This window comes from Geotrypetes seraphini, chromosome 3 (assembly GCF_902459505.1).
Source record: "Geotrypetes seraphini chromosome 3, aGeoSer1.1, whole genome shotgun sequence".
Taxonomy (NCBI): Eukaryota; Metazoa; Chordata; class Amphibia; order Gymnophiona; family Dermophiidae; genus Geotrypetes; species Geotrypetes seraphini.
In genome coordinates this window covers 346,960,915-346,982,011 of record NC_047086.1, presented here as the reverse complement: position 1 = coordinate 346,982,011, position 21,097 = coordinate 346,960,915, and the positions used below count along the sequence as shown (strand labels likewise).

Below are 21,097 nucleotides of genomic sequence, written 5' to 3'. Positions count from 1 at the left end.
GCAAGAAACCTAAAGCTGTGATTTTCATGTGCTGTAATTAGCTAATAACATTGCTTTTTTAGGCAGTTTTAAATTCAATATGCTTGTATGGATGTATCCTGTTTATGTGGTGGCTGAATCATAGAATAAAATCCCTGAACTGTATTTAGAAGATCACTATGGAAATGCCCAAAATCTGCCTAAATCCCATTCAAAGAAACGTCTATCTGACGCTCAAACAAAGCTCAACGGGAAACCAACAGGGCTGCCTAAATAGCATCTATCCTACTAATGTCTTTCTGAAGCCCAAACCATGTCTATCTAAAGCCCAAACAATGCTCAAACAGCTATTCTTTACACTGCTTCAAGGAGCTCATTTTACAATTGCTATACAGCTTCCTATGTAGCACAGAGGTTAAACTTACACCCTTCTACACTGATGTTCGCAGTTCAACTCCCAGTCAGTACCTCTCACTGAAAATGAAATATTATAAATATCCTTTTAAAGATGGCATACTGTTACTTTTTTTTTTTTAATTGTTTTAAAGCTTACAATCCTGACATAATGAAGAAAAAGAATATGACAGGGCAGTAAGATCAAGCTTGTGTTGTCTCCTGGCATCTATCATAGCAGAATTAACTGCCTATATGGAACAGTATAATAAAACCAGAATTGCTATTATTGTATGGCTCATTGTATAGCACAGCGGATTAGAATGAAGGTTAGCGTATTAGCATGTCACACTTTCTCAAGATTCACACTGATGTTCCCAGTTCAATTCCCACTGAAAATAATATATTATAAATATCCTTTTAAAGATGGTACACTGTGTTTATGTTATGTGTTTAAATACATTGTAGGGACGTCCACCTAGCGTCTACAGGTGAAAAAAAATATTATTTGAGATGCGTATCGGACGCCTATCTCACGCTTAAGTAATACGGAGCACAACTTGCGCTCCACCGACGTCTAAAGTTAGGTGCAGTTTGCAGAATCAAGGCCTTATTGTTTAGTTCAGAATGGGACTTTAACTTTGGTTTGACTTTCTGATTCTGTTAGACTGCATTGTTTTTTCTTGTTTTTTTTAAAGTTTTGATAACTAGGTTTTCTTGACAAGAGCTATAAAACACTGAATTATTTGTTAAATGGAAATTCTTTCTTATGTATTTTCTTGATAGTGGTATAATTTTTTTACGTATTTATATATATATATCTAATTTGAAAGTTTAATTTAAAATCAGCAGGAACATGTGTATATTTATGCCTGCTCTGTAGCAGTAATGAATAAACAGGTCTGTTTATACGGTGTACTGTATATACTGTACGTACAATATATTTGCCATGTTACACATTTTTATTTTGAATTTTGCAACAAATATGGAAAAAGTCCAAAATCCATCAAACTGTACCACAAGGAATGTCTACTTTATGCACATATTAAAATATATATGAGGCTACTTCCTGTGGATACTTTTATATATATGGCCATCTGACTCCATATCATGTTAAATCTAATTCTTACTTCGAAGCTAGTAAAAGGAATAGAAACTGGAATTCAAGGAACGACTTAAGAGACTGGATTGTTCTCCCTTGAGAAAAGGAGACTGCGAGGAGATATGATCGAGACCTTCAAAATACTGCATAGCCAAGTTTCAAGTTTTATTAAAATTTGATAAAAACACTTATAAAAAAATTTCTAAGTGATTTACAGTAGTAATAAAATATTCTTTGAAACAGATAAACTACAAACATTTCTCATGAAAGACTTTTTAAGGGGAGGATAGAAGGCAGAACTACAATTTAGATAGGAAAGCACATAAAAAGGGAAAAACACAAGGATGGGGGCAGAAATTAACTAAAAATAATAACTGTATTTGTATAGGCCTAGACCAGGGGTGCCCACACTTTTTGGGCTTGCGAGCTACTTTTAAAATGACCAAGTCAAAATGATCTACCAACAATAAAATTAAAAAAAAAACACAACGCACACTGTACGCATAGAAAATGTTAATTATCCTTCCTATTCCAGGGTTTTTCAAAGAGGTCAAAGCAGATGACTCTATGCACTATCACCTCAGTAACAACCATACAAAAATAGACAAATATACCCCCCTCCCTTTTTACTAAACCACGATAGCAGTATTTAGAGCGCAGGGAGCTGCGCCGAATGCCCAGCGCTGCTCTTGACGCTCATAGGCTCCCTGCGCTAAAAAACTCTATTGCAGTTTAGTAAAAGGGGACCTTAGTGTAAAATATAGACAGCAGATATAAATTCAGACACATTTTGATCACTAAATTTAAAATAAAATCATTTTTCCTACCTTGTCTGGTGATTTCATGAGTCTCTGGTTGCACTTTCTTCTTCTGACTGTGCATCCAGTCTTTCTTCCCTTCTTTTAGCCTGTATGCTTCCTCTCCTCCAGACCTCGTTCCCTCCCCCAACTTTTCCTTCCTCTCTCCCTGCCCTTTCTTTCTCTCTGCCTCCCTTTCTTTTTTTTCTGTTTCTCTTCTTTCCTTCTGTCTCCCTGCCTGCACTTTTTCTTTCTTTCTCCCTGCCCTCCCCCAAGCCACTGCCATCGGGGACCAGGACCCAAACCGCCACCAATAACAGGCCCGAAAGCCGACGACGCCCCAAGCTCTCCCTGCTTCGGCCGACCAGCATTCCTCTCCCCGACGTCAACTCTGCCGTCGGGGAGAGGAAGGCTGATTGGCTCAAGATCGCGATCGACCTATTGGGGGAAATGCTGCCGGGTCCTGCCTTTGCGGAAACAGAAAGTAGGCAGGACCCGGCAGCAAGAAGAGCAAATGCTTCACTAACCTGTCTCCCGCCTTAGCCCATAGCGAACGCTTGCTTCAGGGATCTCAACATGTGCGTGCCGGCTTCCCTTCTCCCCCCCCCGGACATAACTTCCGGTTTCGGAGGGAAGAGAAGGGAAGCCGGCACGCATACGTTAGAGCCACGTTCGCTACGGGCTGAAATCTCGAAGCCGGTTTTTTTTGTTTGTTTTTTTAATGTTCAGCAGCGGTGGCAGCAGCAGATGACAGCTGGGCGGACCGCCCAGGTAAAAGGCCCTAGAGAGAACACTGGAGAGGAAGGCTGATCGGCCCGGTAGATCAGGACGGCAACACGAGTCTATCACAGAGCCCGGGATGGGCTCCGCGATCGACTCGCGTTGCCTTCCTGAGCTACTGGTCGATCACGATCGACGTGTAGGGCACCCCTGGCCTAGACTATAATTATAATGAAGAGAGTTAGTCTACCTAAGTATTCTTGTTATCTTTCAAAAGCATCCGTATAAAGGAAGCATTTGAGGGAGCCTTTAAATTTCTCCATGGTGGTTTCTTCCACCTTATTTATGCAAAACTAACCCCCTCTTTTATTAATGTGTAGCACAGGTTTTAGTGGCGGTAGCAGCGACGCTCATAGGAATTCTATGAGCACCAGAGCAGTTACCGCCACTGCTGATGCTAAAACCCGCGCTACGCATTAGTAAAAGAGGGGGTATTTTTTAATAGAAAGCCTTTCTAAAGTTGCCTTCCGTTTAACACAGCTCTGTTGGGATCAATTGGGTAACGATTATTTATTTATTTATTTCAATTTCTAGCATGTCCTCCCAGAAGCTCAGAATGGGTTACATCAGGACATTCACAATGCAGACATTATACAAAAGCGGGGACATGACAGGTCTTAGGGGAGTGGGTACGACGGGAGAAAATTGTTGAAATTTCGCAGAGACTAAGGGCTCCTTTTACTAAGGTGTGCTAGCAGTTTTAGCATGTGCCTCAATGCAATGCGTGCTAGACGCTAATGCCTCCATAGAGCTTGCATTAGTATTTTCATTTATCACGCGGTTTTGTGCACACTAATCTTCAGCGCGCGCTAAAAACGCTAGCGCATCTTAGTAAAAGGAGCCCTAAGTTTGAGATTGGCCATTAAATACAGGGGGCACAAAGGCAGGTTACAGAAAGGGGGAGGTAGACTGTCAGAGTCTGTTTAGATGAAAAGAATGGTCTTTGCTACTTGTCGCAGTTCAGCTGAAAAGTAAGCAAGTAGAAATACAGATATTTATTACTTAATGTGCACAATTCCACTTTCATATTAATAAGAAAATAGCAAAAAAAGAAACTACTGTGTAAGTTATAGAATTGTTTTCTGTTCAGTTTGGTAGTATTGTATTGTGGCTGACCCCATGGTGGTCCAAAATAAGTATGTAGTTAGGTATAATAATAATAATTTATTTTCTTGTTTACCGCCCAACCAGTAGTTCTGGGCGGTTCACAACAGGAGAATACTGAGACATTTCAGCACATGGTACAGTTTCATAGAACACACTATCTACGTAGAATCTAAAATTATATAATAAAAGTAATACAATTGTTAAAAACATTCAAGTACAATGTTAAAAATTATTCAAAAATTAAAACATACTATGACAATAAGAATAGAAACAAAAGACCTCATTTAAATTTATCAAAATTAATATTCTTATTTGTCAAATAAATAGGTCTTTAATAAGAACATAAGAAGTGCCATCTCTGGATCAGACCTTCGGTCTATCAAGTCCGGCGATCCGTACACGCGGAGGCCCAGCCAGGTGTACACCTGGTGGAATTTTTAGTCACCCATATCCCTCTATGCCTCTCGTAAGGAGAGGTGCATCTAGTTTGCTTTTAAATCCTAGGACGGTCGGTTCCGCTATAACCTCCTCTGGGAGAGCATTCCAGGTGTCAACCACTCTTTGCGTGAAGCAGAACTTCCTGATATTTGTCCTGGACTTGTCCCTCTTTAGCTTCATTCCGTGTCCTTTTGTCCGTATCAAATTAGACATTGTAAATAATTTTTCTTCCTGCTCTAATTTGTCGATTCCTTTCAGTATTTTGAAGGTCTTGATCATATCCCCTCGCAGTCTCCTTTTCTCAAGGGAGAACAATCCAGTCTCTTAAGTCGTTCCTTGAATTCCAGTTTCTATACCTTTTACTAGCTTCGAAGTAAGAATTAGATTGAACATGATATGGAGTCAGATGGCCAGATTCAACATCAGGGAATGTTTTCCCTTGAGAATAAGTATCTCTAGACCCCTAATTTCACTTAGTGGATAGATATAGTCAGCTAAACTTGGCAGCTTCTGAGTTGTTCCTAGGGTTGGGGGTGGTAATCAGCTAGGTTTAGCTGCTAGCCTGCAGCATATACAAGACAGGTCTCAAGTGAAAGCAGCTAGAGATTTGGGAAAATTTTCAGTTGAATTTTGTGTGTCTGATAATTGTGCTCATGTTGCCAACTAAATTTTAGTTGGCAGTCACAGATGCTTGGGGGCTGGTAGAAAATTGCCCAAAGAAAGTCAGTCATTAAAGAAATCCGAACTCTGTAGAGCATGTACAGTATTATTAATTAATTCACATATTCCACTTCATTTTGGAGAATAATTATATAACTGGTTACCTAAGCTGGAACACTTAAAAAAAAAAGATAGCATATCCACCTAAAATAAACTACCCGAAAGCTCCTGAACAAAGTCATACTTGCTCTGAGGCAGGAGTAATTCTGCATGTATATGCTGGTACTCATAGATACCAAGATTTCAAAATGGACAGGGTGAAAATCGAAAACAAATTACTCTTCTGTGGACATAATGAAAGAGCTTGTTCAATATTGGGAGTGCTCAGCACCCACCAGTACCCACACAGCTGGCTCCTATGCTGGTAGCATTCAGTGCATAGGTCTGCAGAGGTTGAAACTGGAGTTCTCGGTTTTGACTGAAATTGAATCCGTAGCCAAAACGTGCTATTCAGTTTGGGCCAAAATTGATGGCGCCTCTCCCACCCATGCAGAGAGCAGGTCCTCCCAGGCAGTGGCGTAGCAAGGGTGAGAGGCGCCCCTCCCCGCTTCTCCATCCCCCACCTACACAAGCTCCTTCCCCGCCCCCTCCTGTCACGTGCATGCCGCTTCCCTTCCCCTGTACCTCTGCAACACTCCTGGTGTCGCGCCAGTGTCAGCTCTTCCTCTGATGTCACTTCCTAGGTGTGGGTCCAGGAAGTGATGTCAGAGGAAGACTTATAAGATCATGAAGGGCATAGAGAGAGTAGAGAAGGACAGATTCTTCAAACTTTCGAAAAATAAAAGAACAAGAGGACACTTGGAAAAGTTGAAAGGGGACAGATTTAAAACGAATGCTAGGAAGTTCTTCTTTACCCAACGAGTGGTGGACACCTGGAATGCGCTTCCAGAGGGAGTAATAGGGCAGAGTACAGTACAGGGGTTTAAGAAAGGATTGGACAATTTCCTGCTGGAAAAGGGGATAGAGGGGTTTAAATAGAGGATTACTGCACAGGTCAGGTCTGACCCAGCAGAGGCATTGCTTATGTTCTTATGTTCTTAAGAGCCGATGCTTGTGTGACAGTAGCTTGGGGTTGCTTTTCATGCCAGGAACGTTACAGAGGTACGGGGGAAGGGAAGTGGCAGGAGGAGGCAGGGAAGGAGGGGTGGAGGAGGCGGAGAGGAGGACAGGTGCCACCCCCTCCCCCTTATTATACCACTGCTCCCGGGGAAGCCACCAGCATCTGGCTACTGCTGGCTGTTGGTCTCCTTATCTCAAGAACGATATAGTGGTGCTAGAAAAGGTTCAAAGAAGAGCGACGAAGATGGTAAAGGGAATGGAACTCCTGTCGTATGAGGAAAGACTAAAACGGTTAGGGCTCTTCAGTTTGGAAAAGAGACAGCTGAGGGGAGATATGATTGAAGTCTACAAAATCCTGTGTGGAGCAGAATGGGTACAATTTTTGCTCCGTCAAAAATTACAAAGACTAGTTACGATGAAGTTACGGGGAAATACTTTTAAAACCAATAAGAGGAAATTTTTTTTCACTCAGAGAATAGTTAAGCTCTGGAACGTGTTGCCAGAGATTGTGGTAAGAGCGGATAGCGTAGCTGGTTTTAAGGAAGATTTGGACAGGTTCCTGGAGGAAAAGTCCATAGTCTGTTATTGAGAAAGACATGGGGGAAGCTACTGCTTGCCCTGGATCAATAGCATGGAATGTTGTTACTCTTGGGTTTTGGCCAAGTACTAGTGACCTGAATTGGCCACTGAGAACGGGCCACTGGGCTTGATGGACCATTGGTCTGACCCAGTAAGGCTGTTCTTATGACTTCTGCCTTCATGAAGCAGCATGAGGAGGAGGGGAGTGATGGCGCTGCATTTATTTGACTGGCAGGGCATCAGCATTCCCAGCAGCAAAGGTAAAGGGATGCTGAAGTTTTGAAGAGGGCTTGAACCCAAAGTGGTGGGGGGGGGGGCAGGGGGGTAAGCCAGGGAGTAGGGTTCGGGCAAAGCGGCCAACTAGGCAGGTAACAGTAATATTCAGCTCTCTAACTGGCAGAAACCGACATAAAGTTAGAACAGAACAAAAGGCAGACCTAACTTCATGCAGTGAAGGTAACCAGGAACTGGTCTGAATATTAGTATCAGCTGGTGCTCGGTTATCTTCTTGATAGCTGCTCTGGCTGCCCCCATCCCGATCCCCTCTGGACCTGGTGATCCAGTGGTAAATGGGCAGAAGTGATGCCCACTCACTGTCACTTACATGTGAAGCTGCTACAAAATGGCTCCTGTGACCTGTAGCGGCAGACTCATGATACTTCAAGTACTGTGAGTACTTCAGGCCTAGGCTGCTTTTGTTTGACAGGGGGTGAAAGAAGATGGAAGGGGTCTGGAGAGGCTATTCCTGTTCCAGGAGGAAGGAGGCAGCAAAGCCTGCATCAGTGGCAGTCATGGCCATTTTCAGTTTTGACTGAAACAGGGCAATGAGTTTTGGTCGCAGCTTTGGTTTCAGCTGAAAAAAAAAAAAAAAAGCAATTTCAGTTGGCCTCTAAAAATGCTGCTCTTATAAAATGATCTCTGAAAGAAACAATAAAGCTATGATTTTTAAGCAAGTGAAAATAAAGCAATTAAACGTTTCATTGACCAAATTCCCTGATGAAACCTAATGACTTGACACAGTCATTCAAATCCTTGTACTAAGCAGCCCTATTTACCAAGCAGCATTAATGTGGGTTTTTGACAATTAATTCTTCCCTCGTTGTAACTAATTTATGTTAAGTGTGTTAATGCAACTATTAAGACCACAAAATTCAGGCACAATGCACAGTAAAATGAGTTATGTTGAATGTAGATATATGCAAAGTAGTTTACTACAGTGTAAAAAGGTCAATATGTTTTGTGTTAACCTTTTCACTCTGAGACGAGACCAGAACAGTAACTACAGTTCTGTGGTATAGTTCATTTGTCCTCAAGAGAAATGTGGGAGTCGTTATTCCCAGGTACCTGCTTAAAGGGGCCAGCATCCATCATTATCCCAAAACATTCCTCTTCCCCAGCAGACACTAAAGTAAAAAATTATTTATTAGAGCAATATTCTCCCTCTTCTCCCTCCCCTGCTTCATGTCAAAGATTACCTCCCTAGCAAGGGCCCTGAAATCCATGGTGGACTAGTGGTCTAAACCAGTGGTTCCCAACCCTGTCCTGGAGGACCACCAGCCAGTCGGGTTTTCGGGATAGCCCTAATGAATATGCAAGAGAGAGATTTGCATATAATGGAGGTGACAGACATGCAAATCTGCCCCAAGTGTATTCATTAGAGCTAGCCTGAAAATCTGACTGGCAGGTGGTCCTCCAGGACAGGGTTGGGAACCACTGGTCTTAATATTGTCCCCCATAGCCCTTGTGTAAAATTGGAAAATAGAAGTCCCTTAATTTATGTTCCCATATGGTTAGCCTTGCCTCCCACAAAGAAACCATAATCTGTAGCCTGGGCTTCATGTGTGTGGCACAGTGGTTGAAGCTACAGCCTCAGCACCCTGGGGTTGTGGGTTCAAACCCCGTGCTGCTCCTTGTGATCCTGGGCAAGTCACTTAATCCTCCATAGCCCCAGGTACGTTAGATAGATTGTGAGCCCATCGGGACAGATAGGGAAAATGCTTGAGTACCTGATTGTAAAACCGCTTAGATAACCTTGATAGGCGGTATATAAAATCCTAATAATAATAGTGGTACCTGACTTCTGAAGTACCATCAGGGTCAGACAGTGCCACTGTGAAACATGGCAGTGCTCTGGGCAGGATCAAATGGAGATCATTCATGGCCCCAAGTATTGGATTATTTCAGGAATGTTCGAGTTAAGGAGAGGGGGGGGGGGGGCTGTAGAGGGGCCCAGACCACAACCTTGGCTTCTTTGTGGAGGTATTTCTATTCCTCTGTGGAGTGTGCTGTTTGGATCACTAGTGCATTGGAGATTTCAGAATCCTACTCCCTCCAGAAAGGGGCACTCTTTGACAAGGGTGCAGCGAAGAGGGGGATATTAAAGGGGGACGGAAAGTCTGCTCTTAGTTGCCTATTTTTTTAAAGGAGTAATATTTTTTAAACGCTAGGCCATATTCAAATACTGCCAGCACTTACCTTGGTACTGCTGATATTCAGTCCACTAACTGGGTAACTATCCAGATAAAATTAGTACAGCAAAACACCTCTTTTAATTGCTGCCATCTACGTGGAAGCCATTTTGGATCTGGTTCTCCAGATAGAACTTTCATGGATGCTTTGCATGACTAAGATTCCAGTATTGCAATATTTCTGATTTTCAGCTATGTGACACCTCCTGCATGTTTGCGCATATTTGTGTGGATCAGACATCTGGGGGAAAAAAAAAAGAAAAGTGACCTTAATTATTTTGGAGATACACGAAACAAGCGTTTTGTGTTAGTGTTCTGCAATGCTAACTCTCCAAAGCTATAAAGAGTTGTATTACATTAATCCAATAAAGAGGTATCATTTTAGTTTTTTGGTTGATCAACCTTTATTTCTGTGCATTTAAGTGGACTTAAATGGTTATCAATTTACTAGGACTTAAGCACGAGTCGATAGCACCTAACTAACTGATTAAATAGTTATCACACTCCTTTAACAAGCTTATACTTGCTCAGTCAGTTGCATAAATCTGGTTTAAATCCCAATAATTGCAAGGCATACATTGCTTCCTTACTACTTGGATTTGATGCACAGGCACATGGGAAAATGATTTAGATCATTGCTGTGGAGCATTACCTTTTCATGCATTTTTAAACAGCAGCACATTTCAAATGTGGTTGTATCCATTAACATGACTTTCCAAAAATATTAGGAGTAGGGAACATGCGACAAAGCTACTATGTAGTAGATTTAAAACAAACCGGAGAAAATATTTTTTCACATATCGTGTAATTAAACTCTGGAATTTGTTGCTGGAGAATGTGGTGAAATCAGTTAGCTTAGCAGGGTTTAAAAAAGGCTTGGATAATTTCCTAAAAGACAAGTCCATGGGCCATTATTGAGCTGGCTTGGGGAAATCCACTGCTTATTTCTAGGATAAGCAGCATAGAATCTGTTTTGCTACTTGGGATCTGGCTGTGTACTTGGGACTTGGGTTGGCTACTGTTGGAAAGAGGATACTGGACTAGAAGGACCTTCGGTCTGTCCCAGTATGGCAATTATGTTTTTAATTCTGAGCTGATTTACATTCCTGAACCAACTAATCCCAGAAGCTCATTTGCGTCCTTAATACAAATAATTTCATTTCCAAAAGAAATGATGGATAAGCAGCATGCATAATGTGACAATAAATTCACTAGCATAGTTTTATGAACAGAGCCTTATGTTAGCTAGAATCTCTCTTTTTTTCCCCCCATTTTGGCAACAGAACATCAGTTGTTTTGTTTCCCATGTATGTTAATATTTTTCTATGCTCTACTTTTTTTTTAGGGAATCAGCAGTCTCTTCAGTTCACTGAAAGTAGTAAGGCTTCTTCGGCTGGGCCGTGTGGCTCGGAAATTGGATCATTACATCGAGTATGGAGCAGCTGTTTTGGTCTTGCTGGTGTGTGTTTTTGGCCTGGCAGCTCATTGGCTGGCTTGCATTTGGTACAGCATTGGAGATTATGAAGTCATCAATGAAGAAACAAACACAATAAGAACTGAGAGCTGGCTCTTTCAGTTGGGAGAATCTATTGGAACTCCTTATCGATTTAACCTATCGGGTTCTGGAAAATGGGAAGGTGGACCTAGCAAAGATTCTGTTTACATCTCCTCCTTATACTTTACAATGACTAGTCTCACCAGTGTTGGATTTGGTAACATTGCTCCAACGACTGATGGGGAAAAGATCTTTGCAGTTGCCATGATGATGATTGGATGTAAGTAATGATCATCTTCTTTCTTCTCTTAAAATATACCTTATTTAAATATAGCAAGGACAAATGGGATAAACGCACAGTCAGCCTCTGTGGTCAAAAGCTGGCCGCTGCAGTCAAAAACTATCCAGCTATTCAATTCCATTCTTAGTACAGTGGCTGGTTCCAAATATCTGAATAATGTGATCTGAACCTTAGCATAGAGATGCAATACCTCTAGGAAATATTTATTTTTGTTTATTTATAGACATTTTAATTATAACTCAAGAATTACACTTGAAACTGACAAATAGAAGCCATCAAGAAATTAACAAAAATACAATTCTTTGACAATTACATTGCAGACAATAATCTAGATATAGGGTAGCTTACGAAACAAAAATGTTTAATCCTTTGTTCATTTTCTGCTAATTTTTCTAATTTATAATATTACTGAAACTAAAATCTTGATGGCTCAATCCAAGTATATAATGGATTCAGCTGAGGTGGAATCTTCACTTGTTTTGACCAATTTTCTTGAATTTTCCAATGATACTATTAATACAAGAGCAATATTGTTAGTTACTTTTGCATTGGAAAGTAATAAGATTTTGATCTTGAACAAATATTTTGGCAAACTGTTAAATTTTGTGGATTAGCATTGTGTGTTTTTCTGGATGTGTCTAGGCCTAGTGTGTAGGAGGGCTAAAGTTGGCAAATGGAGCAATATTCCTCCTATGATTTCCATGTAAGGGTTTGATTAAACAATCCAACACAGTGGAGAAGTTGTTGGTGTGCAATTTTATTCAACAAATCATAAAATCTTGTGCGATGGCTCGACACGTACATGTTTCGGCCTACGGCCTGCCTCAGGAGCCTTTATTGAATCAACCAAGTATGAATGATGAAAGCTAGCTTAATACACAACGCTGCCAGTGCGCTTCGAAACTTTGCATCGACGAGCGTTGTGTATTAAGCCAGCTTTTATCATTCATACTTGATTGAAGTTTCAAGTTTATTAGGATTTTATATACCGCCTATCAAGATTATCTAAGCGGTTTTTACAATCAGGTACTCAAGCATTTTCCCTCTCTGTCCCGGTGGGCTCACAATCTATCTAATGTACCTGGGGCTATGGAGGATTAAGTGACTTGCCCAGGGTCACAAGGAGCAGCGCGGGGTTTGAACCCACAACCCCAGGGTGCTGAGGCTGTAGATCCAACCACTGCGCCACACACTCCCACACTTGATTCAATAAAGGCTAATGAGGCAGGCCATAGGCCGAAACATGTACGTGTCGAGCCATCGCACAAGATTGTATGATTTGTTGACTAAAATTGCACACCAACAACTTCCCCACTTGTGTTGGATTGTTTGATTTGGATTGTGGAGTTTTTCTCCTGGTTTTCTTTTTCAGTGTTTGATTTAAATACCAGGGAATTAATTATACTTTCATGGATCTATTTCAACCAGAGACGTTTTTGACTGGGAAAACTAATGAGTAAGAACTGCCCTATTTATTAGTGTGGGGGGTTGGGTTTGGGTATTTGCTTTCCATAATGTAGGCCTGGATCTATTGTTAGGTTTGATGTTTTTTTTTATTGGAGGATTGTATTTCTTTGATTTTTCCTCTGTATATTTTGTATAATGTAATTACAGAAATGTAATTAATTTGAATTCTAAGAATGTTATAATGCCTCTGTATTGCTCCATTGTGTGACCTCACCTTGAGTATTGTGTTCAATTCTGGTCACCTTATCTCAAAAAAGATAATTAAACTAGAAAAGGTTAAAAGAAGAGTGACCAAGATGATAAAGGGGATGGAACTCCTCTCATATGAGGAAAGACTAAAGAGGTTAGGGCTCGTCAGCATGGAAAAGAGACGGCTGAGGGGAGATAGGATTGAAGTCTACAAAATCCTGAGTAGAACAGGTATAAGTAGATCGGTTTTTTTTATTTCGTCAAAAATTACAAAGAATAGGGGGACAATTGATGAAGTTACAGGACAATACTTTTAAAACTTAATAGGAGGAAATATTTTTTTCACTCAGAGAATAGTTAAGCTCTGGAATGTATTGTCAGAGATTGTGGTAAGAGCAGATAACGTAGCTGTGTTTTTAATTTTTTATTTATGCATTTTAAAACAAAAACACAAGAATCCTCTTATTACAGAAATTCAGAGAAATATAGGGTGAAAATAAGAATAATTGCATATTTATACTGGAAAAGAAATTAAAAGGAAATAGGGTGCAAAAATACACCCCAACCTAAATAAAGAATTTTTTCCCCAGTATGTAATAAATAAATTTAAAAAATATTCATTAAACTCTTCCTTAGACCACTATTGATTACCCATAAGAAACAAGAAAATTAAGGAGATAAGAAGATCTCACACAATATTAAATTATATACTAAAGGTAAAAGGCATATCGTGAGTTAATCTGGTCTAAATTTCTAATGCAGCTCTGTTCATAACTGTGTTAACTTCTTTGCATCCAGAAAGCTTTGGAGCTGTTCGGGAACAAAAAAAATATACTTGATTCCTGTATATTTGATTAAACATTTACACGGATAACTTAGTAAAAAGGTAGCTCCTAATTTTTTTGTCTCCTCCCTCATACTCAGGAATAATTTTCTCCGTTCCTGAGTAGATTTTGTCACATCAGGAAAAATCCATAATTTCTCTCCCAGGAACAAAACTTGAGAGAACCGAAAATAAGATTTCATGAAAACATTTAAATTTTGTTCAAAAAAATTAATGAAACAATCAATGTACCACGATATTGGATTTCTTCTTGGGAGGTTTCAAGTAATCAAGTTAAGTCATTCAAATCCAGCTCTTGTATTTATCAGGTTGTTTATCTTGAGGATTATCTGGTTTCCTTGGTAGAAAGTATATTCTATTTATTGGTGGAATCATTTCAGAGGAAAACTTGAGTATGTCCTTAAGATATCTTTTAAATGTATCAGTATGTGTAGTCGGAGCTAATTTAGGAAAATTTAATACTCTCAAATTGAGCCTTCTAGTATAATTTTCTAATTGCTCAATTTTTCGTTGAAGAACAGCTCTGTCCTTAACCATGTTTGCTGAGGAATTTTGTAGCAAAGAAATTTCTTTGTTTACTTGTTAGAACTTAGAGTTAGCAAATTACACATAATTGGAAAAATTATGACAGATTGAACTATAATTTTTGGTGGAACTCAGTTTGCCATATATATAAGATGGAGCGTACATTTGCAACACAAAAAGGATATATGGATAAGTTCAAGAAAATTTGGGGACCATTAACAGATTTTTGCAATGACTGATTTTAATTTTTTCCCATAATAAAATAATGGTTAAAGAAGGGAGGGAGGGAAGGGGTAAATAATTTATTCTCTTTATTATACATTATAAAAAATATATCATAATGAATGAATGATAGTCCTATGAGAAATTAATGTGATAAAGGGAGAGAAAAGGGTTCATAATTAAATAATAATTGATAAAATCATTACAATATATATGTTATATAAATTCATAAGAAAAATAATATAAAATATGGTTTATATAAAATACATTATAGAGATATCAAGTGTATTGTTAAGATAAATGTATGGAAAATTTATAACACTTGTTGATATGTGAAAAAATCAATAAAAAACTTAAAACTGAAAAGGATGGATTGGAGGATGGAAAAAAAAAAAAAAAAGAACTTAGAGTTAGTTTCTAGTTGAATATTCTGAACAGATGTAGATAAGTCATCCAATTAACTTACTACCGTAGAGATATCATTCGCAGATTTGATAGAAGCAGCTTCGAGTCTCTGGAGTACTTTCCATATACTTTCTAAAGTCACCGCTGAGGAGTCAGATCCCTCCACTCCTAGATAGGCTGTTGATTCGGCATCCTGGATGGTGTGGTTCCCCTCTCCGCGTGACGGCGTCAGATTCATCTGGACTTTGGTCATCTCGCGTTCCTCACCGTCCTGTGCCGGATTGGGCGGTGAGCGAGCTGCTGGGGGGGGGGGGGACAAAGATATTTCAAGCCCCAAGGCTCCGATGTACGTGAGCTGGTTTTAAGAAGGGTTTGGACAATTTCCTGGAGGAAAGTCCATAGTCTGTTTTGAGACATACATGGGGGAAGCCACTATGTGCCCTGGATGGGTAGCATGGAATGTTGCTAATCTTTGTGTTTTGGCCAGGTACTGGTGACCTGGATTGGCCATCGTGAAGACAGGCTACTGGGCTTGATGGACCAGTGGTGTGACTCAGTACAGTTATTCTTATATTCCTAAGAAGTATAGATTTATACGCACCTACAAGAGCATTTGTACTTTTTTCAACCATCTTTATTTTCTCTTCTTTATTAATTTCCAGGTACTTTAGTTAGATTGTGAGCCTTCGGGACAGTAAGGGAATTTTTTTAAGTACCTTCTTACTTCTCATTTATAATCTTAATGTATATTTTCTTCAAACCGCTTAGAACCTAACGGATGTAGCGGTATATAAGAAATAAATTACATTACATTACATTACATTTTACATAATAATAATAATAATTTATTTTCTTATATACCGCCCCTCCAGCAGTTCTGGGCAGTTCACAACAGTAAAACTGAACATTTCAGTTAGTAATACAATTCCGAAAATACAGCTATCATAACTACTACATCGTTAAATACATAATCAAATAAAAATTCAGTTAAAATATAAAACATAATAAAAAGTACATTTGAAATGCAGAATAGATGTGTTTTCAATAATTTCCTAAATATAGGATAAGAATTGGCTTGAACAGTCAATGGAATTTTCCAGGAGTTCATCTTCCCTGCCTGATATTCCAATGCCCTGTCCAAAAAAGTCTCGTAACGGCAGGCCCTTGGGGTAGGGAAGAGGAACATACCTGAATTTCTGGTAAATTTTAATGAAGTGAACAATTTCAAATAAAATGCCATATAAGAAGGTAATAAACCAAAAAGAGCTTTATAACAGATACACCCAAATTTAAAAAGCACTCTGGCCTCAAAAGGCAGCCAGTGTAATCTAGCATAAAAAGGACTAACATGATCATGGCATGTAGGTACTCTCAAGGGCAGCATTTGCGCAGTGAAAGAATGGGGTTGTGAGTTACATACTCCATAAAATACATGTATACCTGAATAAGGGCTTCTTTTACAAAGCTGCAGTAGTAATTTCTGGTGCATCAAATGTGACAGAGCTTATAGGAACTGAATGGGCTTTGTCACATTTCTCACACTGGAATCATTACTGTGACTTTGTAAAAGGAGCCTTATGATACATTGTGACGGGACAAAAGTGCACGAGACATCAGCGCGCTGACATTGGAGTGCAGACAATTTGGCGCAAGACACCAGCGTGCCACGGGAAAACTTGTTTTAAAGAGCTCCGACGCAGGATGTGAGTGGGGAACCCCTCCACTTTACTTCATACTCATTGCGCTGCCGTTGGGGGTGTGTGCGGGGTGCAACCCCCCACACTATAGAGAAAACTGAACTTTTTCCTAAAAAATCGGAAAAAGTTCAGTTTACTCTATAATGGAGGGTTCCAACCCCCCAACTCCCCCAACGGCAGCGCGAAGAGGATGAAGTAAAGTGGGGGAGGGGGGTTCCCCACTCACACCCCGCATCGGAGCTCTTTAAAAGTAAGTTTTCCCATGGCACGCTGGTGTCTTGCGTCAAATTGTCTGAGCTCCAATGTCGGTGCGCTGATGTCTCACGCAAAATGACTATGAACTGATACATGCATACAATTACACCTACCTTGAGTAGGTGTAAATTTGTGTTGCCTATTTTATAGAGAGACATCCACATAGGGTTACCAGCTTTTACTATTGTAAATTCTGGACCCATGGCCCCCTCCCCCCAGGCCTGACCAGTTCCACCCATCCCCACCTGTTCTGCCCAAGTCACCCCCCATTCCGCCCCAGCCTCAGCTTAAGTTCCAGTCTTACCCCCCATCCTCCCCCCAGAGATACTCTCCCGATGCGGTCTCGAGTTGGAAGCTTTTTAAAACCTGAATCCCGACACGTTCCCGATTTGGAAGCTTTTCAAAACCCCTCTAAAAAGAGGACATGTCCGGATAAATCCAGACATCTGGTAACCCTACATACACATGCATGTTGCCTTTACAAAACAGAAACGTGTAAGGATACCTTCAGGACCCTCACTAACCAAGTAGGTGCCTGGATTCAGGATCATACCAACTTAGTGTATCGAGGAGGTATACCATTCTGCTGCTGCATGCCCTACTGTGATATCATGAGCAAGTCACTGACCTCTGGAGCTTGTGATGAAGTACCTTGTGAAAGCAAGCAGACAAAGTCCAGGTTCTGAATGCACAAATCGCCCAAATGGAGCAACTAATGAGAAAAATTGAAAGAAAGAAAAAAAGAGGAGACGCATGCCATGTCTGGCTTACATTTGCAGGTTTCAAGAAGAAAATGATTCGGAATTACACACAAAGAGTCTCAGCATATTCTCTTAGGGCTCCCTCTTCCCGTTTCACTTTAGGCATGGGTTTTTAGCTCTTTATGTGCCAAAGAAAGGCTCTCACGATTGGTGACCCATTTAGGACATTACTCATGTAAATGCAGCGCTCAGAGTTCCGCGCTTTCGCATGGAGATGGTTTGATCAGTCATAGCAGTGGTGACCCCCGGGAGAGTTCCTAGCCTCTCTAGATTTGACAGAGGCCTACTTATATATTCCTATCATGTTCTCTCCTTAGTCCCTTAGGTAACCTCCTGTGTCTGTTATTATAGACAGGGGATCTGTCCTATACACTTCTGCATAGCTCCATCATGCATTATGTTTTGAAGCATTTTCTCCCATTCTGTGCCCATGAAAATCCCTTAGAAAAATCAGGAGCAGGTATTTGGTATTTGACTTTATAATAGGTCTCTGCTTCATTCCCTACTGCCTCTTTATTTTGTTGCTGTGATGACTGGATTCCAAAGTCCATTGTAAGCCACTTAAAATTTACAAAATTACTTTCCATTTTCACTTTTATGTGAACTCCATGTCCTGATTCTCATTTTAACAGTTTCTGTGCATAAATCTTTTCAGGCGTGGTATTTTCTTTTTAAATAACAATCCAATTACATGGTAAAATGGTGCGTACCTGTAAAGGCACAAATAATAGAGAACTTGGTGGGTGACCACTTGGTATTGGTTGGCCCATGCTGATTTTGTAGCATGCCACTGATAGATATAAAAATAATTCATTGTACCTTTTCCCATGCATATAAATGAAGACGTTTTTACAACCTGGCACACTTTTGAAATAATGGGTTGAATTTATGGATCGCAGCTAAGGCTCTCTTTAGTGTTGGCCTTTCTGAAACATCACGCTGGGTAGAAATGGAAGCTTTCTGATGGCGATGGAATATAGGAATACTTGGTGTTAAAAGGCTTCACTTTTTTTTTTTTTTTCAGATAAACCATTCTGCTTATTTCTAGCAAACACACCAACACAAGTTATATTCCTTTCCAGAGTATTTTCGTAGAGCAGTGTATCGCAAACTGTGTGCCATGGCAAGATTCCCATTGTGCCATGAGGAGGAGAGGCGCTGGCTTTTGCGGCAAGAGGCACCTTCTGTAGGCAGCCAGCCGGCGTCTCTCCACCTCGCCAGCATCTCTCCTCCTCTCTGCGCCTCTCCTCTTCCATCACCCCCTTCCCCCTAGTGGCTCAGGGCCCAGGCTAGAGGGCCTCTGCGCATGCGTGAACATCGATGTGATCAACGTCCGTGCACTTCTGGTTACCCTCCGGCCATGGCCCCCGAGTTTAGTGTGCCGCGGTTCCGGAGAGTTCGTGAGACACTATCTTAGAGGGTAATCAGTGGCACTGAGTACCAGCATCTTTCCCATTGCTTGCTAAAAGTGATCCAGGGTCCCCAAGTATTAATGAAATAGTCCAGGCTGTGTACATCCCAAATGCAAATGTTGCAGTAATCTTATAAAGGGCATCTGGTTTGAGGCATGAAAAATATGCTTATTTGGATCTTAGACTGTAAAGAAAAGGCGTTTACTTTTCTTTATAGAATACTAGTGTAAAATACTAAAAATATGCCTTTGTTTTATGTGCGATCACTTCCGCTGGCTGTAGGACTAGTGTAATGGCTCACATCTGCATTGTTAAAGAACGTGTATACATTATAGTATTTTATAATGTATGCATGTAAATGTGCCCCACCAATACTCTTGTCAATGCAAAGTAGACACCGTCGTCTCACCTTACAATTCCTGATAGCCCTAGCTGGGCTCTACGATCACCAAATGATCAGTGTTTGCTGTTGCTTATATTTAGGACAAATCTAAAGATCTTCCTATTTAAGGATGCCTTTGCTCCCTAAGAAATCTCCTACCTTAGGCAGTGCAGTACTTTACTCTTTCCCCCTCCCTTTATGTCAGGCATCTATAATAATAAAATGCTAAGCGCGCATGCGCACTCTCACCGCGTGCTTCCCTGATCCCTGTTCTGTTGGGCTATGACGGTAGGAGTGCGCATGCGCTCCAGACAAGCCTCTCTGCTCTCCACCTCTCCATTTCGCAGCTGCAAAAAACGGTCCCACACTCGCGGCTTCAGGCTCATCCAGCTCCAGCACAGCAGAGAGTCGGCAGTACAGAGTAATCAGTTTCTCCTTCCTTCCCGCGATCCTACTGGCTCACTTAGGCCCTTCCCACCCCCCCTTCCTTCCCGCGGTCCCGACTCCAGCAGCCTGTAGCACTGTACAGACGCTGCTTCAGGGCCTTCTACTGCCCTGATTTACTCTGGCACGTCCCTGATGACATCATCAGAGACACGGCAGAGCAAATCAGGGCAGTAGAAGGCCCCGAAGCAGCGTCTGTACAGTGCTGCAGACGCTGCTGGAGTCGTAGGTTTGTCGGGACCGTGGGAAGGGAGGGGGGGTGGAAAGAGACTAAGGGAGCCGGCCAGACCGCAGGAAGGGAAAGGGGGGGGGGTAGGGGAAATGCTGCTGCTGCACAGGGAAGTCGTGTGGGGGAGAGAAATGGAGGGGAAATAATTCAAACAACTTACTCTGTGAAACGTCCGTTATTACACAAAAAAAAGGTAGGTGACAGATATGATACCTCCATACATACACTGAGAGAGACACACACACAGGAAAAAACCCCAAACCCTTAAAGACAAGGAGCAATAAAGATTGAAAGAAACAAACAAACAAAAAACAGTGGACAAGGAGAGCGAGACACAGAAAAAAAAAAAAAAAAATCCACATACAGCAGCCAAAGAGACAAACACCAAAACAGATAGAGAGACCAAAAGTAAGAAATACAGACAGCAGCCAAAGAGATAGACAGAAGGTGACAGTCAAAAAACCACACAGAAGAACAGGGGTTTAAAGAGACAGATTTAAAGAAAAAAAAACAACTTTGGACAAGGAGAGAGAGACAAACAGAAAAAAAAGACAGGGGCTACAGAGACAGATTAAAAGAGATAGACACCAAAACAAAGACAGACAAATATACAGCGGCCAAGGAGAGAGAGACAGAAAGAAAGACAGACCCACAAATCTATTCTAGCACCCGTTAATATATATATATTTTTGAAAATTGTATTTCCCTCTTCCCCCCTTGTGTCTCTAGTCAATATATTATGCTTTTATAACACAGTCCGATGTCTTTATTTTTAAAACTTTGTTTATTGTAAACCGCCTAGATGTAATGATAGGCAGCGGCTGCAGCAGGGAATCCCTGCTCTCCCCCCCCCCCTGCAGTACACTGGGCAGGAGGGAAGCCCACTTCCTTCTGCCCCTGAAGCTATGCAGTACACCGGGCAGGAGGGATTCCCACTTCCTCCTGCCCCTGTACCCCCGTCCCCCCCCTGTTAAAGACCGGCAGGAGGTATGCCCACTCCTCCTGCCACCCCCTAACCTCTGATACCCTGTGAAGCCAAACCTCCCC

General features: G+C 41.1%; 1 protein-coding gene across 5 annotated transcripts in view; it reads left to right on the top strand.

Annotated features, from left to right (window-relative positions):
- KCNH1 (potassium voltage-gated channel subfamily H member 1) overlaps positions 1–21,097 on the top strand; it is a 487,752-nt gene that overhangs the window by 161,664 nt on the left and 304,991 nt on the right. For all 5 annotated transcript variants that reach the window (XR_004538934.1, XR_004538933.1, XM_033939452.1 and 2 more), the window contains one exon: positions 10,768–11,197. Coding sequence is in view for 3 of the 5 variants with exons in the window: in XM_033939452.1 (XP_033795343.1) it covers positions 10,768–11,197 (430 nt within the window). In the remaining 2 variants the exon portion in view is untranslated. The remainder of the gene's footprint in view (positions 1–10,767; positions 11,198–21,097) is intronic.